Consider the following 26712-nt stretch of genomic DNA (forward strand, 5'->3'; position numbering starts at 1 on the left):
TTCTACACTCTACCCCACAGTATATGCACACACATGTAGCACAGGTTCTCAGTGGATTAACCCAATGTAGGGACTTGAACACGTGTATATTTGTCAAATAGTTTAATCGGGTGCCAGCAATGATTCAATATCACTATATCTATTTTGTTATATGCATTAGTAATCCTTGCAAACTAATTCAAGCATCATACAAAAATATCTGTATGTTCCAATCCCTTATTTGGGTGTGCTATTAAGATGTTTTGCCAGTGACATTACACAGAAACTTATGGAATGGGTAAGCCATTCCATAAGTTAGTCATTTGTTAATTAGTTGATATAGCATCATAATCATTTCAACCACTTAACCAATTATACGTACTGTAGGTTATTCAAAAATAGCAGATCTACAAGCTCACAGCTCGTCACTTTGTGCCGTGCTGCGAGCTTGTACATCTGCTATTTTTCCATAAGAAAAAAAACAGAACAAGCTCTCGGTACTGCATAAAATGAAGTGAAACACGGTCACCTTGAGGGTAACTATTGTTGTGAGAGCATGCTCTCACAACTCGCTGAACTCTTAAGCTATATCAGGATGCTGCCTTTTGACTACGGTACACATAGACCCACTTGAGATGATGGAAGTGTCCTGTCCCTTTGCCCCCCCCCCCCCCCCCCATCACAAACACACAGCCATCCCTCACCAGATCCCCTCTCATATCCTGTCTGAGTTCACAGCAATCACCCACAGATGGCCTGCTGTAATTTGCCATACACTCCCAATGTCAACAGTCGGCCAGCAAGATGAATGGCTTTAGAGCCCTCTCTCTGGTATTGAGGGATCACAGTTTGTGTTCTTCTTCCCCTCCTCGTCTCAAAGATAAGAGAAACCCTGCAGATCTAAATCTTGCACAACAGAGTGGCTACCTGGATGTTTTTCTCACAGTGGAGTTAAAACAAAAATCCCCAAAGAAAAAGTGTTATCAATAGATAGTGTTATCTGTGATCTGTGTTATGAATTATTTATTTGATGCTGCATGTGTATACTTCCCTCGAAGCTTTTCCACCTATTATTTATGTATTTATTTATTAGTGAGTGAGTGAGTGAGTCAATGCATGCATGAATTAATGATATATCAGGGCAAACACTGGACGAGAGACACGGAAAAAATAAGTAAAAACAATGAATACAAAATAAAATACAATAATCATAAAAAATACTGCCTGCAATGTATATAGAGTTAAGGTTAAGGTGTTATCCTAGACAGGTACAATGGCTTATCTTTTTAGCAGCAGTTCTGGTAACTCTGCACTCTGTCTTGTGGTCATGACGACGGTTATGTGTTCTCCCAATTTAGCACTGCCTACAGCTCCGAGAATGAATGAATGAATGTTATATCAGGAGAAACACTGGGCGAGCCACACAGATAAACTAAGCGTCAGACCTCCCAAAACAAACTGATACGACTACTTCTCGGCCTCAAGCCCAACAGGCTTTGCTAGTTTGGGATGGCTTAATTAAAGGGACAGTTCACCCAAAAAATAACTTTTTTTCTATCGATTAGTCACCCCATGGAGACTTGAATTCGTGGATATTTTTTAAGCCAATAATTTGATGACCAGCGGACCGGTAGACATGCAATGTCGATGAATTGAATAGATCGGATCGATCTATACTCAATCTGTACCACGTGCTGTTTAAATCTCTGGCTAATAAAGTATTCAATCAATCAATCAATATTGTAGTCATTCTAATAAGGCTTGTGTTCATGATGGTATATATATATATATATCTGTTCTCCCTCTCCAGCACTGCCTACAGCTCAGAGACCTCAGACTATGACGTCAGGGTGCTGCTGCGTTTCCCACAGAGAGTGAAGAACCAGGGCACTGCTGACTTCATGCCCAACAGACCCCGAAACACCTGGGAGTGGCACAGCTGCCATCAGTGAGTACCCCCCCCCCCCGTACTACCAAGTGGTGGCAAGTAACTACACGCACTGCCATGCAACACATTGTGAGCTTGTAGATCTGATATTTTCATATTTCAAGATTTTATGTAGCCTACTCTAACTACTACTCTAACTACATTTTGATGCCAGTACTGTAATTCAGTGGTTCTCAATCCAGGGGGTCCTTTTTAATTTTAATTATTTTACTCAAGTAAAACAAAATCTTGAGTATAGGCCCCACTGTTTCACCACTGCATTAACACTCGGTTACTGTACCGTAGCTCTGGTAATAAAAGAAAAAAAACATGAAACAGAGTGAGTGAACGCCAAGCCTCCAGACAATCTAGATCCTCATCATCACCATCATCGTCATCATCATCATTAGTTATGGTGCTGTCTGTCTGTAGACATATGCTGGTATTTGACAGTAGCAGCAGCAGTGGGTGAAACGCAGCGCTAATGATGTCCTGTTAAGGTACCCACTTCAGTTATCTGACTCAGGGACATTTTAATGACCAAGTAGCATAATAGGAATATGTCTTTTTGGGTACATTTGGGTCACATACTGACAATTTATAGACTTACACACGCTGCTGTTTTGTGGCACGCGGACAACAGGGCTCCATATTGTTGTTGTGGGGCATAAACCTTGTATCTCCATATATCAACCCTTTATACTGTATATATATATGTTTTTAATTTGTCATACTATAATGTCACACAAAAGTAGCAAAATGCAAAAACAGCCAGTCTCACAAAAAGAGATCCCGATGCGTTGTGAACTTGTAGACCGGCTAACTTTTTGCCCATTCTTTTCATTTTATGAATTTTGAACCTACAGTATGAAAAGTATTAACAAGAGCTTGTGACTAAAATTATAACTACATGAGATCCATTGGAACGCACGGGTTATTTCATCCATGTCCTTTCAAGTAGCGGTTATGAACATACAAGGTTGTCCGTCACAGCGACGATACGCAACACAAAATGTAGGCTATTCATATACAGTATAAATACAGCAAACCGACTATTACTATATATGTTCGTGCTTGTGCAGCATGGCACGTATAGCGGTAGCTCTTTTTTATTTCTTTGCATTGCGTCTGCACATTTTTGTTTGAACGTACAGATTTGTGTTGCTTTAAGCAAGCTGATAGCGGGCTCACAGTGGAGTGTAAGTCTCTGGAGGGTCTGGGGAGTGAGGTGATGTTTGGATACCCCCTGTGTGTTTTCTCTATGACCCCATGCTCCATGCATCCCATGGCTGCTCTGTGTCTCACTTTTCAACACGTCTGTCTGCTCAACCACTGTGCTGCTCGCCCCTGGCCTGCCAAGCTCCACTCGCCTCGCTGGCCGGGCCCGGGCCGGGCTGGGCTCATCTGTGAGGAATGTTCGACTGTATGGCCTTTTAGAAAATAAAACTGGCAATGTCCACTGGCTGGCTGGCTGGCTGGGTGTCGTCATTCTACGCCAGTGGTTCTCAAAGTGGGGTCTGGGGATCCCCAAGGGGGCAGTGGTTCTCAAACTATTTTTTTTTTCGTGCCAAGGACCCCCCAAATTGATATTTATTTGGCCGCGGCTCCCCATCTGAGAAGATTTTGTGCCAGGGACCCCCAGAAGAGAAGATTTGTGTTAAATAAATGTTCTATATTTTTCAAATATTTTCAAAAATAGCAGATGTACAAGCTCACAGCACGGCACAATGCTAGTAGATCTACTATATTTGAATAGCCAACACATAAATGGATAAAGGGGTTAAAATGATTGTGACGCTATCTTAACTGCTTTTGCTGGGGACCCCCTGGAACCCCCCTAAGGACCCCTGGGGGTTCCCGGACCCCACTATGAGAACCTATGCTCTACGCCAGTGGTTTTCAAAGTGGGGTCCGAACCCCCCCAACCGTAACCCTTGGGGGGGTTCCAACAAAAATGGTTAATGAAGCATCAAAATCAGTTTGACCACTGTCGTACATCGGCTATGTTCAAAAAACGGGTCCCTGGCACAAAATCTTTTCAGATTGGGGTCCGCAAGAATACATATTCATTTAGGGGTCCAGGACATGATAATGTTTGAGAACCTACTGCATTGGAAAACTGGCAATGTGTCTGGCTGTGTGTCGTCAGCCTTGTACCCACATGGGGGGAGGGGGGGGGGGGGGGGTGGGGGGGTAGATGGGAGACGTGCTGAGGCAATCGTTGCACTGGGCATTGTGAGCGGAATGACAAATCAATATTTCTTTCCCCCCGTCAATCTCTCTTTTTTTTTATATATAAACTTACTTTTTTCCCCCTCACCAATTTTGTCTATAGGCGCCGTCACTCCCAAGCCCTAATACTGTTGTTTAACCTCCAGTTATGTCCAAAACTGTTACTTTTCAGGATTCGAATTCTAAAGTAGCAAAAGTTGCAGATTTAAAAGATCGAAACGTGATGCAAAGCTTGTATTTTAAGTACAAATTTGGCAAATTTGGCACCATGAGTATCTATACTTTGACTAGGGTTTGTTTGTCCATCACTTTGCATGTAGGTTAGTAGAACATAACCGTTGGCCATTGAGAAATTCTCTTCAGGGAATGAAAATATGTGGCCCAGATTCTGACAATAAACTTTATTGCCCTACATTTGATTCACATAAACTGTGTAGTAGAGACGTTTTATTCAGGTTTTTACATCCAGTGCAGTCCTTCTCACTTGAGTATTCAAAGCAGGGAAACGGAAATGGGATTCTCTTGGGTTTCACGAGCTATGACAAAGTTTGAATCTTTTAACTCAATGTTTCTCCATTTCGGGTCCGGGGACCACCAGAGGTCCAAATGGACACTTGCGGGTCTGTAACTGCCAGGCCGTATAAATGGCACCAAATGGATCTGAAAGGGTCCAATTTCTGTTTTTACATTTTTGATTTTTTTTTTTTTACAATGGACTTCATTCATTAAGGGTCCATTTGGAGCTGAAAGTGATTAGATTAGGTCTTGTCTTTTATAAGGATCCTCATTGGCTAGTGCCATAGCAACCATGTCTTCCCGGGGTCCAAAAGTGGCTAAAAGGTTCCAGGTTGAACGGTTATTTCTGGATCCAAAAACAGTTCTGCTATGGCAGTGGTTCTCCAAGTGGGGGGTCCGGGGACCCCCAGGGGTCCTTGAGGGGGTTCCAAATGGCACTAACAGGTCTGTAACTCTGAGAGTTATGGGGGTCCTTGATTATGAGAAAGTTTGAGAAACACTGTTCTATTATGGCATCACTCTGAAGCAGGGGTTCTCAAAGTGGGGTCCAGGGACCCCCAGGGGTTCTTTGGGGGGATTCCAGGGTTGTTGTTTTTTTGCTTTTTATTCCTTTTGCCAATTGATTCCTCCCCGCACACATGTGTGTGTTATCACTGCTGTTGTATCCTACGGGCTCACCTGTAAGTGAGGACTCCCCTGGGGGGACGTAGAGTCCTACTCCCGCCCAACACTCCCTAGCTGACAGGTGCTGTCCCAGCCCGTCGGAATACATGCAGTGATATCAGTCTCCCCACTCGGCTTCCCTCCCCTGAACACGGGCCAATTGTGTTCATATATAGACGATTGTATACTCAACAAGCTCATAACGCAACGTGTTGTGAGCTTGCAGATCTGTTTTATTTTTAATTCTTCTACACTTTTGAAAAAATAAAAAGTAGAACCACTGCTACTGAAGAACCAGTTTCGGTTTGATTTGGGCACCTTTATTTCTCTGTGTGTAGTGCTTGGAATGCAGCATGTCAGGCCTGTGCTAAATAGTTCCCATACAGGCCTTGTTTCTGTGTAATAACACACACTCAGCCCCAGACTGTGACCCCCCCCCCCCAACCCCCCTCCATCCCTCGAAGTCCCTGTACTGTTGCAACACAAGTGGAAAATGACTCATGGGTGTATGGAGAAGGATTGGAATGTTTTGTATATCGTCGCTGTCTGGTGGAAACCTTGTATGTATGTATGAAACAGTTACTTTTCAGGAAATTACCCCGCCCCCCAAAAAAAGAACCTGTGTTCCCATGTGGTTATTACTTTCGTCGGTTCAATATTTCGCCTCTGCCGGTCGGAAACCTCATACGTCCAAAACTTATACTTTGCAGGATTCCAATTCAAAAGTAGCAAAAGTAGCAGATCTACAAGCTCGAAATGAGGCGCTGCTACTTTTGATGCTTTTGTGTGATGCTCAAGTAGGGCGTTAATTTACGGAAAAAAAACATAAAGTTAGAATATGGGTGTGAGGTCGTAGATCGGCTATTTTCTGCGTGACACTGACTCTTGTACGACGAACTTGTTGAACCATGGAGATACGAGGTTTCTGCCTGACAGCGATGATATAAGGATTACTAGCCATTCTTATTTAAGCAGCCGCTGTGTTCTTCCAACACTGCATTCCCTATAGCTGACATAGCCGTGTGTGTGTGTGTGTGTGTGTGTGTGTGTGTGTGTGTGTGTGTGTGTGTGTGTGTGTGTGTGTGTGTGTGTGTGTGTGTGTGTGTGTGTGTGTGTGTGTGTGTGTGTGGGTGGGGGGGGGGGCTATGATACTGAGTAAAGGCAAGGACCCCTTCCAGACAGCTCATACACACACACACACACACACACACAAACACACACACACACACACACACACACACACACACACACACACACACACACACACACACACACACACACGTACAGTACAGTACAAGCACAGATAATCATCTCAAGACTTCCATCCAAATAAATGCCTGGTGTGGGAACAAAAATAAAGAGCGTTTCAACCCCCTGGCGTCCTCCAAATTCCCTCATCCAAAGACGGCCAGGCACTGAGGCGTACAAGCATGCATCACTCATACACACATACACACACGTGCGCGCACATTGCACACGCGCACGCACACACACACACACACACACACACACACACACACACACACACACACACACACACACACACACACACACACACATGTTTGTATTACTATACTTGTGAGGACATTCATTTTATGATTGCCATTTTTGTTGGGGGGGGTGTGTGTAATTGTTTCCCTGAAAAATAGCTGATCGTAGATTAGCTTGGCTATTTTAGGCATAACTGTATCACCAACCCCTAAACCTAACCTCTGTCTAATCCCGATCCTAACCCCAAACTTCCCAAAAATGATTTTAACCATGAAGACAAAACTTTGTCAAATTCTACTATACCTATGGGGGCATTTGGTGCTCTCAAGTATAGTAATACAAGTATGTGCGCACAGCACGCACACACGCGCGCGCGCACACACACACACACACACACACACACACACACACACACACACACGCAACACACACTATTGCACCAGTCCCCCCAAGTGTGCCATTCATAGATACAGAGGCATAGCCCCCCATGATTGATCTGTCTTATACTGGATATCAAGTGGAAGTCATTCACAGCGCCCTTTTGTGCAGCACTGGTGAAAGAAGTACTCAGATATATATATATTTTTAAACTTAATTAAAAGTTGCACGTCCTGTAGCCAATATTTGACTTAAGTTAAGTATTTGCATCAAAATACTTAAAGCTGCACTATGTAATTGTCCTGTTCTACCCCGGATTTGAACAGGAAATTGTTGAATGTTTTACCATTGAGCTAATAGCTTAATCAGGGGATACATTTAATCTGGACCTTCAGGACAAAATTTGTGTCAAAGCAGAAACAGGATTGTGTCAAAGGTCATGTCTCACCAAGACACAGGATCTAAATGTCTAAGAGCAGGGAGACCAAATACAACCACCACAATTGTATAAGTTACATTGTATTAAAATACTACCATACTATACAGTTTAAAATTACATTTTATTCATAAAAAAAAGTTACATAGTGCTGCTTTAAGGTACCCAAAGTAAAAGTACTCATTAGGCAGAATGTTTGTTTCAAAAATATTTAAAATGAGCAGATCTGCAAGCTCACAACGTGTAGCATCGCAACACGTTGTGAGCTTTTACATCGCCTATTTTAGATTAGAGAGTAAATATGGCTTAATTGGTAATAATAACATTCTAAATCTACAAAATAACTTGTAAGAAATGGTTTCAAATAATTGTGAGTTGTAAAAAAGTACAATATTTGCCTCAGAGATGTAGTGGAGTGAAAAGTATTGCAAAATAGAAATACTCAGATAAAAGTACCTCAAACTTGTTCTTAGTAACAGTACTTTGAGCAAATGTACTTAGTTACTTTCCACCAATGCTGGATATCAAGTGGAAGTCATTCACAGCGGCCTTGTGTTGTAACAGCGATGTATAGTGGCAGCAGAGCATAAATTGCCTTATCAGAACGCGGTGGGACAGATTGCTTTCCGCCCCCACGGAGATTGGCAAACGGCACTCCACCTGAGTGCACCTCTTCACTCTGTTACCCCCCTTTTAATATGGAAAATATGAGTTTGTATTATTGTCACTTGCTCCATCGGTGGAAAGTACCCACTTTTCGCTTCCAAGTCTTCATTCAGTCTTTAATGACTGTTCCAGTAAAAGTCGTCGTCCATGTTGAAACATGGACCATGAGCTCAGGAGCACTGGCATTATTCACCGTCTGACTTTTGTGTCTGACTGTACGGGGTCCAGGGCTTACCTCACCTGTGTGACATCCATACAAAACAAGCAGCACTCAAGTAGTCCGACACTTTAGGCTCGCGTGAGTTTCATTCATCAAGAATAACGTTGCTGTCAGGCAGAAACCTCCTATCTCTATGTTGTAACTTTTGATGTTTTTTTGTAACGCCTTACTTGATCACACTAACAAAAGTATCACAAGTATCAGATCCGCAAGCTGGAAATACGGCGCGAAATGGCGCGTTTTGAGCTTGTCGATCTGCTACTTTTGCTACTGTTTTGAAAGTAACAGTTTTGGACATATGAGGTTTCCACCCGGAAGAGACGATAATTGATTTGAATAATTGAAGATCGCAAGCAAAGGCCCATCTTATTCTGGCCCCTGTTGATACGGTTTGACCTCACTGGCATGGCTTTGTTCATGAACTGATTCTTCACTTAAGCCTGACACTGTCATACGATGAAGGTTGCTGATCTACAACTACGAGTTGTGACCTTGTACAGTAGATTGGCTATTGTCACCGTGCAAACCCCGGGGTACGGTGTACAAGTTAAGTATCTAGATCAAGGGTGAGCAACTTTGATGATGGAGAGGGCCACTACATTTCCACTCTCACTTCTTCTCAACCTGTGTGGGCCATGAGGATATTTTAAGCGGGGCCCCAAATAATTGGTAAAACGCTAAGATTTTGATGATAAGTGATAAGTACAAAAAAAAGAAAGTATTTTCTTCTTTAAAACCTGCCGTGTTAAGTGGTCAGATGGGTGGGCCATGAGCACTTTAAATATTTTCAAGTGGGCCCTGATCCAGAAGGTTGAGAAACACTGCTGTAAACCCCATCACTCAAATAGCCCATGATAGTCACACATAAAGGGATACTAACAATTAGTATTAAGTGTAACATTTCTATTTAATAAAAGTAAAGACATTGTCATGCAGTACTTATATTCACTTTATGAACTTAAATACAAATACAATGGACATTAAAATAAATACAATTTAATACAATGGACTGTAGTAAGGTAACAATAGGTCAAGTACATTAAACTTGCATGTTCGGAATTGAAACACCTGAAATCAATAATAAATCAGTATTGGGATATCGACCCGCGGGAAGCATTAAGTGAAGATGGGGGCCGCCAGTTGCCCATGTATGATCTAGAGCCACGCTATTTTTGAGAATGTTGGCCTATGACGACATACCCAGAATAGGGAGACCATTGTTAATGTGGTTAACTCTCAAAACAGACCCAGTGAGAGTGATAGAGCTGTGATACGTAATTATCTTTAGTGGGGTAAAAGGCCCCCTTGGGATTAAAGGCCCTCCGGCTGTAATTTCTCCCCCAAAAAAACAAACAAACAAACAGCAAATGTCACCAAATGTTATTTCAACACATTTCCTGGCTCCCACTACTCTTGCTCAATGCATCATTTCATGGTCTCATCTCCTTGAGGTCTAGTTATTACACAAAAAGGATACTGAGGTCAATTGATGTTTTGTTGTTGTTGTTTTGCTTATTTTGTGTCATCCTGAAGAAAAAAACACAATGTAATGAAATTAAGACTTGTGCACTTTTTGGTATGTCAAAGGGCTTAAAAGAAAATCCACCTTTTCAGAGGACTGTCATTTTGCTCCATATCACAGAACAATATCAACTAGGGGTGCAGCAATTAATCAAACATATCAATTTAATTGTTTATAACACATCGTTGCTGTCGGGCAGAAACCTCTCATCTCCACATTGAATCCTGAAAAGTAACAGTTATGGACATATGAGGTGTCCACCCGACAGAGACGAAATAATTAATTGATTCTAATAAAAATGTACTATTTTTTACTTTTGTTTAGCCACGTTATGAGCTTGTAGATTTGTTTTGCTATTGTTGTGCAACAATAGGGCTTAAGTGGTTCAGACTAATTGATGTAGTTGATTATATTATTATAAAATGCTTCTTGATTATTCAATTAAACCAAAGCATAATCGATAGAATAATCGCTGTGTAAATGAATGGATAGTTGCAGCCCTAATATCACCGTGCTGGCACTGTGCACAGCACGGCTCATGAAGTGAATAGGCTCCTGTCCTGGGTCACTTTGACATCTGGCAGAGGTCCAAGTGCAATGACAGTTAGTACCGTAAGTGATTTCAAATGGACCACATCGTTGACAGAGGCGCTCACAGACACTCAGTCACTTGTTTCAAATTTGCAATTCGTCACTGTTGGACAGAAGCCTCATATCTCTACATTGCAATTATTATGTTTTTCTTCCATAGATTATGCCCTGAAGAGTGTCACAAAATGAAAGTGGTTATGTGGGTCTGTCGATTTCATAAATGTTGAACCAGTTAAAAATTGCATTGCTTTTGACTAAATACTGACATTGGATCCATTGTTTCTTTATTCCCCATTTCCTAAAATGTAACAGTTTTGGACATACAAGGTTTCTGGTTTGAGGTGGTCGTGTGCATCCAGGCTTTCCTAGGCTTTTAAAGCTGTGCAAACTCACACAAACACATCGTTGCTGTCGGGCAAAAACCTCTTAGATCCATATTTTAAATGTTTGTGTTTTCTCGTAAATTAACGCCCTACTTGATCATAACAACGTCACACAAAAGTATCAAAAATCTGCAAGCTTGAAACGCACAAAGTGACGAGTTTTGAGCTTGTAGATCTACTATATTTGAATTAGAATCCTGAAAAGTGACAGTTTTAGACGTAATGAGGTTTCCACCCGACAGAGACGACATACAAAGTAAGTACCCAAAGACACTCGTATATCTACACACAAAATCACACACTTACACGTGCATCAAAGCACACTCACATTCGCGTGCTCATAATTATACACACAAATGCAAATACACACACGCACGCACACACCTCTGATCTTACTTTGCAGATTGCTACAAAGTAATTAACGGCATTCATACATCATTAGGGTGTTAATGTCTTGTCTCATCAGTGCATTATTGTTGTCATTAATTAGAATATCTTGTCCTTTGATACTTTGTGATATGTTTATCCATGCTGCAACATCACTGACAATCTAAATGTGAACAGGTGAGGTGCCACAGGTTGAGCAAATCAACAACTCCTCTATGTCTTATTTACAGTGGAGGACAAGTCCAAAAGTACAGTACAAATCTTCAAAGAATTTACTCAAGTACATTATTAGCGTTTAGCGTCGCATGTTGCATAATGTTGCCAGGTTTGGCGAGAAAAACAAGCAATCCAAAAAACAAGCAATCAGGTCTATGAAAACAATCACTCACTCACCCGCACACACGCACGCACGCACGCACACGCACGCACACGTACGCACGCACACACGCACGCACACACACACACACACACACACACACACACACACACACACACACACACACACACACACACACACACACACACACACACACACACACACACACACACACACACACACACACACACACACACACACAGCACCTGGTATAATATGACTTGTCATTTCTTTCTTACTTACTGTCATTTCTGTTTACAGAATACCTATAATTTGTTATAATATGCACGGGTCTTGATGGAATAAAATCATCAAAAGATGTATACACTGCTTGCTTTGGCAACAACCCCACCTTGTTTGTACGAGATAAATATTTGAAGGATGATGCCCCCTTGATAACCCTGGTAACATGCCTGTACTCGTATACTTCTCCTCAGAACCAATGGTGGAAGAAGTTACTTTTTTTTTCTTTACTCAAGTAAAAGTAGCAATACCTCAATATAGAAATAATCTGTTACATAGTAAAAGGCCTGTATTGAAAAATATACTTGTAAAAGTGTTGTGAGCGTGTAGATCGGCTATTTTTCAATAGCTAAATTGTAAAATAGGACCTAAAGGGATATTTCACTTTCAAACATGTTTGGGGTCATTTTAACGTCTTACTTCCAGTATTGAGTAATTTTATCAGACCTTCCTATCTAAACCCATTATAACTTCAAACTCCATTTTAACCATTTTAGATCCATTGAAAACACACGTCCTTGATTCTGGGGACTGATATTGTCCTTCTAATACTTGAGGGGACGTGTTTTTTTTTAATTACTTTTTTTTTCATGAATTTTTTATGTCATTTTTTAATAAATACATCTAATCACAGTACTTAAAAACCCTTAACCACTTACCACGTTGACCAACGTCCCTCAGGGCTCTACTGCATACTAGTGTATTTTCAGTTTTCTATTATTGTGGGGAAGGCTTTCGCTGAAAATAGCCGATCGACAAGCTCACAACGCGTCGCATCGCGACGCGTTGTGAGCTTGTCGATCTGAAATTTTCTACGAATGCCTTCCCCACAAATATGGATAGTAGGGTTTAAGTGGACAAGTACAGCACTCGATTAAATGTACTTACTTAATTTCCAGCCCTGCTTATAACGGTGTGTAGTCTGGAAGGTCACTGAACTGTGCTCCCAATCTGATGGTCCACTAAGATCTACGATGCGATAGCGTAAGCTTGATGATTTCTATAAGCAATCATTAGTGGGTGAGACCAGACCCAGTGCATCATTCTTTCAACATGCGAACCGGGGCCATCTGTTTGAAGGAACCGCCCTGCATTCTGGCACGCGCGACCGCATTGCCTCACATCCTGTGATCTGATTGGATTTTTATTAGAAATGTAAAAGCACAAGCATTCAAAGTAGAATCATGATGACACCGAGTCCCAGAAGATAGCGCTTTTAAATGCATTACCGAAAAGCCCTTTATTGCCAAAGTGGTCCTCAGTGGAAATAAACTAATCTCTGGAAACAAACAAATGACCAGATAAACCTGCCATTCCCCCCTTGCAGCCCCACGCCCATGGTTCAAACTCCCTCTCCCTCTTAAAAGTGAAGCAGCAACACTCCCTCACAATGCTGCCAAGCTTTCTTTTATTTAAAGGAACACTTTGCCCATATTCAATGTATCTTCATTATTGGTCCTCACTCCTCACTAATGCTCATTATGAGATGGCAAAATGTCCATCTACTCTAATTGGCTGAAATGTATTTGTATTTAAGTCCATTGCATTAATTAAATAAATACAACATATACGTTTGGATGGATTTTTTTTATCACCAAACCTGCCTACCGATGATGTCACTGGTAGGCAGATTTCTGAACTGTCCACAGCCCTCCTGAGACACGCGAGTAGACAGAAATGGTGCCATCTCATAATGAGCATTAGTGAGGACCAATTACATGGACATAGGTTGAAAATAGCTGAAGTGGTCCTTTAATAAGCAATGGCCTGTCCACAACGAATTCCCAAGGTAGAAAAAGGGAGCTTCTTGCTATTTCACTTTTAACACAGGAAAACTGCATGACGTGCAGTTTGCTTGCTTTTGTGTTGCATGTCATGTTGTGTTCTGGTGAAACTTTAAATGTTCCCCTGCTTTTTTCCCCTCTAACAGGCACTACCACAGTATGGATGAGTTCAGCCATTATGACCTGCTGGAGGTGGCCACCGGCCGCAAGGTGGCGGAGGGACACAAGGCCAGCTTCTGTCTGGAGGACACCACATGTGACTTTGGTCACCTGAAGCGTTATGCCTGCACCTCTCACACACAGGTAAAGGATTACCAGAGAATATCGTTGCTGTCGGGCAGAAATCTCTTATCTACATATTCTAACTTTTTTTCCGTAAATTAACGCCCTACTTGATCATACTACAGCATCACGCAAAAGCATCAAAAACCCGAAACGCGTCAACGCGTTTTGAGCTTGTAGATCTGCTACTTTTGCTATTTTTTCATTTGAATCCTGAAAAGAAACAGTTTTGGACAAAATGAGGTTTCCCCCCGACAGAGACGATTTGCATGAACCACTTTCAACCTATAGCATGCGTCCCTATTTTGGCCATGTCATCATAGGCGAATAATGATATGACTAAGTGTATACAGTACGTCTTTAGGTGGTTAAGTGACGAAAGGGAAAAAGTTTGTTGGACGTTCATATGACGCAGCTAATTCAGCATCCTTTTGAATTCAGCTGCAGGACATGCACTTCAGGCTTCAGCTAAGTGAATTATAAACTGTGCACCTGTACACCAGGGGAACATACTGTATATTGTCATACTGTACCCCATGGTCAACATTTCAGAGGCATTATGCAGAATTTCTTTGCTGGAATTTGCAAAGTGAAAACTGGTCGGACGAGCTCGTGAGATCGACAACATAGAATTTGGCATCAGAAATTGTGATTTGTGAATACTATTCATTTTGGTACCAATATGTGAACAACTTGGACACTTTTATTCAAAGCCCTTTATAAATCAGTGCTTACATGTTCAGTGTGGGTGGCATCGGTGGGAATTGAACCCCTAAACCTGGCAGGATGTAATGGATGAGTGGAGTCGTGCCAACACACTTTAGGCCTATATCGTTGCATAACTGCCCTAATGCTCGGTCTCTTTTTGCCATGTTTGTTTTGTTAAATATTACTTAAATACAAAATATATCGTCACTGTCGGGTGGAAACCTCATACTGTATGTCCAAAACAGGATTCAAATTTAAAAAATTGCTTGTGGATCTGCTACTTTTGATACATTTGTGTGACACTGAAGTGTGATCAAGTAGGACGTTAATTTACAAAAAAAAACACAAAAGTTAGAATATGGAGGTTTCTGCCCGACAGCAACGATATGTAGGAAACTATACTGTATGTGCTCGCGACCAATGATAATGTGTGTATGACCCAAAAAACGGGGTCACTTGTTTGGGAAACAAACAGGCAGAATACCTCAAACCGGATGATCCTGCAATTCTGCATGAAGTCATTGTGACTGTGGTTTTATTCCACATGTTACTGTATGTCTGTGTTCCTCCAGGGTCTCAGTCCAGGCTGCTACGATACCTACAACGCTGATATCGACTGCCAGTGGATCGATATCACCGACATCCAGCCAGGAAACTACATATTAAAGGTAAGAGCCAGGAGAAGTGCTCCTGCACGGAGCAGTGTTCATTTTTACCGCAAATTCTGATTTAGTCTTAGTCTAGTCTTAGTCGACTAAATATCAAATGTATTTTTTGTCTTAGTCAATAAAATTAATTTAACACTGGTGGAGCACAAGGGCACACTTCATGGGAAATTGAGACTATGAACACACACACACACACACACACACACACACACACACACACACACACACACACACACACACACACACACACACACGTATGAATTTCATTTGATATTCAATTCATCAGATCGCCACCTCATGCAATTTGGGCCATGTCATTATTTGTCAAGATCGTCAAAAGTTTTCAAATATAAACACAAAAACTTCCAATAATAGCAAATCTACTTATTTTGGAGTTTGCTGTATTTGTGAGTCCTTGGCATTGGAAAAGTTTTGAGGAAGCCATCATGGTCTGTTCCACCAAAGATAATTGATGTGACTGCAACAAAGCAGAATGGAAACTTTCTGTGGAGTTTTGACATTTGCTGCAGTTCCTCAATGACTCTGTAAAGCTGTCACGGGTCTTGACTTGATTGAAGGATTAAAGAGCCACATTATATGCCATTGTATTCTCAGGTCACGCTTGAATGACACATAAAGTTTAATACATGGATGAGATCAATGCCACACAATGCGCTTCACGCCGTCGCTGTCGGTGGAAACCTTGTATGTCCACAAAACGTTACTTTACAGGAAATGGAGGAGGGGAAAAAGAACCTGTGTTCCAGTGTGTCCAATGTAGTTATTATTTATAGCCACAAGCTCTCCTTAAAGGACCACGTCACCATTTTATCAAATTGGTCCTCACTAATGCTCATTATAAGATAGCAGGACTTCTGTCTATTCAGTCTTAAGTCTCCGAGGAGGCCTGTGGACATTTCAGAAACCTGCCTACCAGTGACATCATCGGGTATGCAGGTGTGGTCATTTCAAACAACATTTAAAAATATAGATGTTTGTTTTGTTACTGATGCCAGAACAGTGGCTTCTATTCCAGCATGTTAATTTTCCAGAAAGAGAAAGGCTGTAGTTTCTATTAGCTTGGAATCCTCATAGATGATTGGTAGGCAGTTTTCTGAACTGTCCATAGCTCACCAATGAGATACAGTGAGTTACCTGAAATGGTGCCATCTCATAATGAGCATTAGTGACGACAGATTATATGAAGGCAAGGTTTAATGCTTTTCATTGGTTCAATATTTATAAAACCCACATACAGTGTATGTACAAACATAACCTTTCAAATTTTGTAGAGTCGACTGGTTTGGCTACTTTTGCGTGGCTCTCTTGTACGACGAAGTAGGGCATTCATTTGTGAAAACAAACAAAACAAAAAACCTAAGAAGTTGAAACATGGAGATACAGGGTATTCTGGCCAACAGCAGCGATATCCACTGCACTCCCACTCCTTTGAATCCGACATGCCTCGTGCAGTCTTTAAACCAGGAAGAATCATAGCCCAATTCATGTCGGGAAAAACCACTTGGTTTAGGTATTAAGCCTTAACAATGAATGGAGCCGCTTCAGTAGGGTCTCCAATGTCTAGCTCAATGACGCTTTGATAAAACATGTCATTGTCCTGACCCTGTGACCTCCTCCAATTCCAGAACGGTCTCTAAAGGTCCTTTTTCCGACCACAAGAGCAAAGTGAACTAATATTTCACGGGTTCTGGATTGTTTTCATACGCTATAAGCTCGGTTTCGCATGAGGTTCTCAGAACCTAATTTGGGCCCTGCTCAGGAGGTGCTACGCTACGCTGAGTTCTCCGAATTCAGAAAGTTTATCGTTGCTGTCGGGCATAAACCTAGCAGATCTACAAGCTTACAATTTGTCACGTTGCAAAATATTGTGAGCTTGTAGATTGGCTATTTTAACTTTTTACATTATGTTTTTTTTATTATGTAAAACCCTTCTGGATCTGGTTATAACGGGAATGTGGGGGGGGGGGGGGGGGGGGGGTAAAGAAAGAATGACAGAACTCCACGGGTTCTGAATAGACCACCGAAGTCCTGACGTCACTCGTTCATCCCCAGGTTCGTAAAGTAATTTCTCTATGGAGAATAACATTGGGTCATCATAGAATCGTCTCATATAAGAATTGTGGTCCAAAAATAAACAAACTGTCTCGGCGATATTGTCAGGGAGGAGGTTCTGTATCGTTTATGATAGTCAGTCACTTATATTTGATACAGTCTGTTTCTGGCGAAAATTTAACTAATTCGGCGGAAGTAACATTATCGTTTTCTCACCGTCAGTTGATGCTTCAAGAGTCAAACCGCCGCGGTCATTTGTTTATTTTTGGAACACAGTTATTATTTGACGTGATATTAAATACGTCTATGGGATTCAGAATGGGGGTGGAAAACCGCGAACCAGGTAGACAAACCAAGGATGTGTAAATTACATCAGACTTCGGTGCTCTATTGTTTGAGGTTTTGGAAGGTTCTAGGGGTTATTACCCCTCGTAGTGGAAAATAGCTCTTTGTATGCTCTCTTTTCAATTGTACCTTTTCTTTTTTGTCCCCCGTGCAGCTCACGGTCAACCCCAAGTACCTAGTACTGGAATCAGACTTCACCAACAACGTGGTCAGGTGCAACGTCCACTACACAGGACGCTTTGTTACCACAAACAACTGCAAGATAACACAGTGAGTATGAATGAACCAACAAGCCCAGCAGCTATACGAACGCAATTGGCCGTGATCAGGATCGGAATCAGTTTTGTTTGTCACGTCACAGTTTAGGTGCAAAGCAGTGGTGAAAATTACTTTTTTTTGCGCACGCTCCATCATTTTGGTTTTGTAGTATTCTGTGAGGAGAGGATAGAGGTATAGTGAGTGCAAGGGTAAGATACTGTATAAAAAACAGGTTAAATAGAACAAAAGATAAAAATACACAAAAGTACTAAAATAGATATAAAGATATATACAGCATATTTGAAAAGCAGATATGTGCATATTACAACGTTAGCATCATTATGCAGGTGTTGTTATTTGTTATTTTGAAACATTAGCATCACGTGAAGAAAGTAGCAGCAGGTAGTTTGATCGTGGCCAGGCAGGGATGGCGATCTCTGTTGCTGCACTTGCTACTCTGAGAGGGTGATCAGGTTGGCCCATGTTCAGTAGAGGGCTGAACTGGGAGGAATAGCGTGTTCCTCCACATTACGTTCTCCCACTGAGATTGTCATGTGAAAAGCGTCTGGTGATTCACATGTATCGAAGGCGGCATGCACTCATTTGCACCCTCCCTAACGAACCAACCAGTAGAGGTCAGCAGTGACAAGTGATTGAGCTCAAGTGGAAATTGGCAGGGAAATTGGGAGGGGAAAAAGGGAAATAAAGATTTGGGAGTGGGGATGGGACGCTGAGTGCAGTGTCACAGTGCAGACTGGGGTCCCAGAGAAAAATCATAGCAAATGGGGGGTCCGTGACCTAATGCTTATCAAACGTGGGGTCCTTGAAATGAAAAAGGTTGAGACTCACAGCCCTACAGTAATGTGAGTGCATTCATTTTTTAGTGCGAGTGGCCCCGGTGTGAATTGAAGCCCGAACCCGACCGGAGGGCTAATGATGTGGTCTGTACACACTGAGCGGGGCGAGACGGCATGACATGGTGCCTGCCAAACACTGTTTTATGGACAGACTCTCAGTGTTTTAAATTACTTAGTGGACTTAATGGGTTCTTTGCTGAAATATCTGATGATTTAATGAATTATGTGCTCATTCTCGAGTCAAGATTAATGACCTCTGAAACTTTCATATTTCGCCTCAAAGGAAGCAGTAGGGGAGTTGGCGCCGTTCAATATCTCTTTATATCAGTGCACTCAGTGTTACTATCTTGTAGGGATATAGAGAGCATAGAGAGTAGATATATATGAGTGGATATCATATCGTTGCTGTCGGGCAGAAACCTTGTATCTCCAACTTCACCCATTTTCAACCTATCTTCATATAAATGGTCCTTAATAATGATCTCATTATAAGATGGCACCATTTCTGTCTATTTGATCTGTGTCTCAGAGGAGGCCTTTGGACAGTTCCAAAACCTGCCTACCAGTGATACCTATCATCGGATTTCAACCTTGTATTTTATTTCGTTTTGATGTAAAAGCATAGAAACAGAAAGAGAATACATTGTTCTTGCATTAATAAAAAATAAATTAAAAAAGGGTAAATTCTTGTTTGAAATGACCAAACCTGGCTACTGATGATGTCACTTGTAGGCAGGGTTCTCTGAGACGCGGAGTGAGTAGACAGAAATGCTGCCATCTTACAATGAGGGCCAGTGAGGACCATTTACTGTATATGAAGATAGGTTGAAAATGGGTGAGTGGTCCTTTAATGCAAATAAGAAACACATTTGTCTGGGCAGATTATATCAGATTGCTGATCGCTATGTGTCATAGGGTAGCACGTAACGTAACCTTTGTCTTGTCAGGGGCAAACAACACCAGTTGAAATGGACAGAAACAAGACAATGCTTTATTCTACATATTTTTCACAGATGTGTAAAGGGCAGCTGAAGGATAATAACGTAATGTGGGTGTGTTTCATTTGGGTGTTTCTGTGTGCCAGCGTTAAGTAATCTGTACAGGACATGTCCGTGCTGGTATGAAACATACCCACAATTAATATTACCTTCTCAGCTGCCATTTACACATCTGTGGAAAAAGTTCCATTGCGGTCTTGTCTTCTTTAGTATGTATGATTGCAATTTTTAAACCCACCAGGAGTAGTTACAAACTCTCTGAATTTGTACAGACACATCCTACAAAAATAGAATGAATACAATAACAGCATGGTGAAAGGTGTCTGAGATTGTGGGGGATTAAGCATTTAAACGCAGCTTGTATTTTCACACCTGCGCCAAGCAGATGGTGTGCAAAGGTGATATGCTCCGCTTACATGCGAGTACTCCAATTGTCTTTTACTTACTTTAAGTAAAAATCAAAGCCCTTTATTCATCGTTTTACTTGTGTGAGTATTGGTATCAAAATTGCAATACCAAAGTAAGAGTACAAGAGGTTGTAAAAATGTGTCCAACTTTTTCAAAAATACACATCTACGAATACATATCTACAAGCTCACAGAGCCAATGCGTTTTTGAGCTTGTAAATTCGCTATTTATTTATAGCCAATGTATAAAATAGGGCTTAGGTGAATGTTTTGTAATAATAATCTAAACCTGCAAAGTTGTCTTCTGCCTATGAGAGTAGAATTGAAATACTCAAGTGAAGTAAAAAAAAAAAAAGCACCTCAAAAACTAATGCTCATTAGATGGCCGAATGTATGTCTGCTCACTCTGCGTCTCATTGGTGGACTATGGACAGTTCAGAAACCTGCCTACCAATTACAGTAGATTTGGTTGTCTGACTGTACTGTAGATTGGCTATTTTAGTCTTGGCTATAAAACGTTGCTGTCGGGCAGAAACCTCTTATTTCCATATTTAAACTTTTTTTTGTAAATGAATGCCCTACTTGATCATCCTACAGCGTCACACAAAAGCATCAAAAGTAGCATATCTACAAGCTCAAAACGCGGTGCCTCGCGCCACGTTTTGAGCTTGTAGATATGCTACTTTTGATCGTGAAAAGTAACAGTTTTGGACGTTTCCACCCGACAGAGGCGATAAAAAGTTTAAATATGGCGATACAAGGTTGCTGCCCGACAGCGCCGATAATATGGAAGATAATAACGGATTATGTTCAGCGTGTTTGATAGTCGATACGTGCTGTTCCATTTTGGGCTTAATTTCTTCATTTTTCTGTGGTGTTGAGTATTATGGTCTGTCTAACAATGTGTTCTTTTGTTTGTGTGTCCATTGTTGCAGGTCCTGATGGGACTGGGGATGGATGGAGGGATGGATGGAGGGATGGACGGATGGATGGCTGCCCGGGCCGGGCACAGCCTCTCAGAGGAATGCTGTTCCATTGAAATGTGAATGGAATCTCCTTTTTTTTGTTTAGTTTCTTTTTCATTGTCGACGCTGTTGGTGGTGCGTGTTTTTTTTTTCTTTGTATCCTGGGCCCGTAAAGGGCTTCACTGGCACTGAAGAATGTGGAGTATTTAGCCTACAGAAACACACACACACACACACACACACACACACACACACACACACACACACACGCACACGCACACGCCACAGTACAGTGCACACTCAAAACCCATTCAGATCCCCAGTCAGTCTCCATAATGAAATCTTCTTTCCAATAGTCATTATCCAAGCCCTCATAGTGCTACTCCACGGCTCCTAATGTTACCAAGTTACTCCACCAGGACACGCAGCGGAGACATTTACAAATTGTTGCTGTCGGGCGGAAACCTTGTATCTCTATGTCTAAGAGTGTGGCACAAAAGTACTGAAAATAGCAGCTATAAAAGCATGTAGATTGGCTATTTTCACTATTTAAATTCTATATTATTATTATTATAATTTTGTTTTAATAATAATAATAATAAAAAAGGAACGGTTTTGAACATACAGTACAAGGTTTCCACCTGACAGCACTGAAATGTGTTTCCTTTCTGTGCCGGTGAACGGCCAAAAACATCTGTTGCCCCCCCCCCCCCCCCCCCCCCAGGAGTGGCTGGCTCCGTTTGATTACAAATAAGGCGTGAAAATGGTGGCGGTGCTGAGACGAACGGTCCCACACGAGTCAGGGTTCAACTGCAAGCCACACTAATACAATTAAAGAGAGAGGAGGGGGTACCTTCCTTCCCAGGTGCAGTCATCCATGCTGTCTGAGAGAGAGAGAGAGAGAGAGAGAGAGAGAGAGAGAGAGAGAGAGAGAGAGAGAGAGAGAGAGAGAGAGAGAGAGAGAGAGAGAGAGAGAGAGAGAGAGAGAGAGAGAGAGAGAGAGAGAGAGAGAGAGAGAGAGAGAGAGAGAGCGAGCAGTGGTGGAAGAGGTACTTCATGTGTAAACGTATCACATTCACAATATAAAACCTCTTATCTCCATATTCTAACTTGTTATGTTTTTTTTTGTAAATTAACGCCCTACTTGATCATACAATAGTGTCACACAAAAGCATCAAAAGTAGCAGATCTGCAAGCTCGAAAACGCGCGCCTTTTTTCAAATGGCTGAAGTATAAAATAGGATTAAAAAGTAAAATATTTGCCTCTGAGATGTATTGGAGTAGAAGGATAATGTATTGAAAATGGAAATACTCGAGTAAAGTAATAGTACCTCCAACATCTGCTTAAAGGACGACTTCACCCATTTTCAACCTATATCATATAATTGGTCCTCACTATTGCTCATTATAAAATGGCACTATTTTTGCCTACTCAGTCTGTGTCTCAGAGGAGGGCAGTGGACTGTTCAGAAACCTGCCTACCAGTGACATCATCAATTGGGATTTTCTCTGCCTGGACAGTTGTTGCCATTGTTCTTGTATTGATAAAATAAAATAAAAAATAAGTTTGAAATACTGTATTAAATGACCAAACCAGCCTACCAATGATGTCACAGGTGGGCGTGTATCTTAACTGACCACAGCCCTCCCCTGAGTTACAGACCTACTGGAGCATCAAAATGGTACCATCTTTTAATAAGCATGAGTGAGAAGCAAATATATTATACGTTGAAAATGGGTGAAGTGGTCCTTTAAGTACAGTACTTGAGTAAATGTACTCACAGCTTCTTTCCACCACAGAGAGAGAGAGAGAGAGAGAGAGAGAGAGCGCTACCCAGTGAGTCATAAGAGTCATAATGTGTGTGTGTGTGTGTGTTTTTGTGAGCTGGCTGCCTCATTGGGCCAGGCAGTATGGTCATATAGTGATTCTCCAGGAACACAAACCATTTAATGTTGTGTTTACCAGCCAGAGCGAAACTCACCGCAGGTTTGTTCTCATTTGCATTTTGTCGCTGGCATGTCGGACAGAAACCTAGTATCTCCATATTTCAACTATTTTTTTTTTAAATAAATGAATGCCCTAGTTCATCATACAAGAGTGTAGCACACATTTTTTTTAATCATTTTTATAATAAAAACACAGTTTTTTTCCATCTGACAGTCACGATTTGTAGTGTCCATTAACCACTTAAACAGAGCTGTATCTCACCATGCCTTATTAAAGGAGCACTTCAGCCATTTTCAACCTTATCTTCATATAATTGGTCCTCACCAATGCTCATTATAAGACGGCACCATTTCTGTCTACACACTGGTGGGCTATGGGCAGTTCAGAAACCCACCTGCCAATGAAATCATAGATTGGGATTCCAAGCTAATAAAAACCACAGCCTTTCTCTTCCTTGAAAGCTGAACTAGAAGCCACTGTTCTTGCGTGAATAATATTAAAATAAAGTTTGAAATCTTGTTTGAAATGACGAAACCAGCCTACCGATGATGACACTGGTAGGCAGGTTTCTGAACTGTCCACAGCCCTCCTCTGAGACAGAGTGAGTAGACATAGAAATGGTACCATCTCATAATGAGCATTAGTGACGACCATTTACAGTATATGAATATAGGTTGAAAATGGGTGAAGTGATCCATCAACTATTACCACGTCCCACTGATGAATGAGGGATTTCATCGTCTTTCCTATTTGTATTTTAATTTTTACTGTAACTGTAATTTGTGAAATTCCAGGATATACATACACATATTACCATCAGTCATATGAGTCATTCTTTGTTTTATTCAATAGTGTGTTGTGGCAAAAAAAAAGAGACTACTGCTACAGACTTGTCGTTGGGATGCAGACTGCCCCAAAGCCACGTCTACCTACCTCTCTATATGAGTGAGCTGTTTTTTTCCCCCCTCTTCCTGTATCATCACCTTCTGAAAAGAATAGCACGTCTTTCTTTTTTCTTTTTTAATAAATATCATTTTCTATATTTAGTTCAGTTTATTCTGTTTTGTGTTCTTTTTTTCTCTTTTTTTTTTACTTGAAAAGTTTTGACTTTGACCATTCTTTTCAGAAGATGAAAGTGTGGGTCCCATTACAAGTCCCTGTGATGGCTCACAATGGCCTCCTACATCTCTGTCACAACACATTTCCCAAACAAACCCCCAGGTGTCTAGGGCTGGGCCATATGACCTCCAATCAATATCACCATTATCTCATAACTTTTGCCACAATTCCGATTAATTAACAATTATTTAAAAAATATATTTATACTGAACATAGTGAAAATTGCCGATCTACAACCTCACAACGCGTCATATCATGACGTGTTCTGACCTAGATCGGCTAATTTAGCTATGTTTCGCTATTCGCTATTTTTGCACGCCACCATTGTGCAATGAAGTATACTGTAATACAGGCCTTGAGTGGTTAATCAGACTAACCGATTAAATTGATTATAAAATTATAAAATCGATCAGGATTCTTGGTGTCGAACTGATATATGAAATAAAATATATATTAAAAAAACTGCTTCTCAATTATTCAATTAACCTACATGAGCAAAATTTTGTTACTTGTTGGTTTTAAATGTCTGTTTCGATATATTTGCGTTTATTTGCCCAGCCCTATGGGTGTCTATTGAATATATCAAAGAAGTAAGGCATTAATAGTGCAAAATGCCAATACTTTCTAGCGTATATTTTGGGCCATGCACGTTGGATCGATGTAACCAACTAAGTAGCCTACAATATCAAGTTCTTATTTATCAGTGAATCGCATTTTTAAAAGTTTCAAAGAAAAAAATACCAGGACTTTCTTTGCCCCCTGCTCACAGGTTGGGAAGCACTGCTGTAGATAAAAAACAACTGCATTGAAGAACTGATACTTTACAGATACTTTACTGACTGCCTACAATTTGAGCCAGAATTTGATGCATGTCCAATATAGGTATACACTGAAAGAGCTAGTGGTGGACAAAGTACTCAGTAATTGCATCATAGTATAGATATAGATACGAAAGTTGCTGCGTGACATTTGTACTCGAATAAAAGTACATGCTTTTAAAAAATACTTAAGTATTCAATTACCAAGTACATTTTCTTTTTAATATTGATGCATTGCTGTATTGAAATTTTCGAAAAAGATTCAATGATAGTGAAAATAGCAGATTGGCTCATTACTCAACACATTGTGAGCTTGTAGATCTGCTATTTTCACAACTTTTTGGTCCCCCTAGAAATGTAGATTCAAAAGATTAATTTACCTTTCAAATGTAGTAGAGTCAAAAATATCCTAAAATACAAATACTTAGTAAAGGTAGCCTGTTACTGTCCACCACTGTGTAAGAGACACATACTGTAAGTCCAAAATCATCAACAAACTTACACTTTTAAGTTGTCAACTGTCATTATTTTCATTGCCTTTCCATTGTATTTACCACATTCCATTGACTTTAAGTTGTACTGTAAATAGTCAATTCTCTGGTTTGATCTACTCGTCCAGTGGTTCTCAACCTTTTCTGGATCAGGACCCACTTGAATCAACAGTGTCCACGGCCCACCCATATGACCACTTAAGTGGTCAGATTTTCCGGAATTTTCCGGCTTGGATTAATGGAACACAGTATATTTTAAGTTCCTATTTATCATAATTAATACGTTTTTTTTAGTTTTTTATATTGTTATATTATCAATAAAATCGTAGTGTTTTTCCAATTATTGGGGGCCCACTTACAATACCCTCACGGCCCACCAGTTGGCCCCGGCCCACAGGTTGAGAATGGCTGTGCTAGTCCTTGTATTCTGGTATACCTGGAGACTGTAAGCTCACATCGAGCCAAAACAAAGTGATACTCAGACTATAAGTTCAGACAACGGGATGACTGTGTAAAACTATGTGACAATTATATCCCCAGTGTGATGATACATTTTGAATGTTTTGGTAACTCTGAACACCTGTCAGTTTTGTCATATCCAATAAAAGAAAACATTTACACATCCTCCATGTGCACAGTGTGGAACATGGGCTCTGTGCAACGACTGTCACGCTGTTACTTTATTGTGCTCCTGTAAATGAATACACATCTGTGTATAACGTCATTCACACCTACGTACAAAACAGGGGAAATGTTGTATGGAAATTGAAGTCACTCAAGCCCTATTTTGAAAACTAGAGTTTCGGGGGGCTACGCCCCCCTCAACCCCAGCCGCGCACGGGGCCCAGCGTGGGCGTGTGTATATTGGGGTACCGAAATGGGCGCAGTAAAGCGGTGGAAAAAAAAAATTTGAAGAAATTATATTTGTTATGTTGCAGGGGGTCCGCTTGCAAGGTGGTTGCTTGTTTCTGGCGCTTGTTT

The 26712-nt window shown here is 41.0% G+C and overlaps 1 protein-coding gene and 1 long non-coding RNA gene across 2 annotated transcripts in view; one reads left to right on the forward strand and one right to left on the reverse strand.

Moving 5' to 3' along the window:
- loxl1 (lysyl oxidase-like 1) overlaps positions 1 to 22579 on the forward strand; it is a 42876-nt gene extending 20297 nt beyond the window's left edge. Inside the window, exons 3-7 of the mRNA XM_084059803.1 lie at positions 1790 to 1927; positions 13941 to 14097; positions 15357 to 15452; positions 18025 to 18140; positions 21326 to 22579. Coding sequence (XP_083915929.1) covers positions 1790 to 1927; positions 13941 to 14097; positions 15357 to 15452; positions 18025 to 18140; positions 21326 to 21332 — 514 coding nt within the window. The 3' untranslated portion in view covers positions 21333 to 22579. The remainder of the gene's footprint in view (positions 1 to 1789; positions 1928 to 13940; positions 14098 to 15356; positions 15453 to 18024; positions 18141 to 21325) is intronic.
- Positions 22580 to 23967: 1388 nt separating this feature from the next.
- LOC311047177 lies at positions 23968 to 26471 on the reverse strand. Its single transcript, XR_014600942.1, has 2 exons — positions 25708 to 26471; positions 23968 to 25663 (listed from the first exon to the last, which is right to left on the reverse strand). It is a non-coding gene; the product is annotated as an uncharacterized lncRNA (long non-coding RNA).
- Positions 26472 to 26712: the final 241 nt, after the last annotated feature.

Source organism: Gymnoscopelus microlampas, assembly GCF_963454915.1.
Source record: "Gymnoscopelus microlampas genome assembly, chromosome: 1".
NCBI lineage: Eukaryota > Metazoa > Chordata > Actinopteri > Myctophiformes > Myctophidae > Gymnoscopelus > Gymnoscopelus microlampas.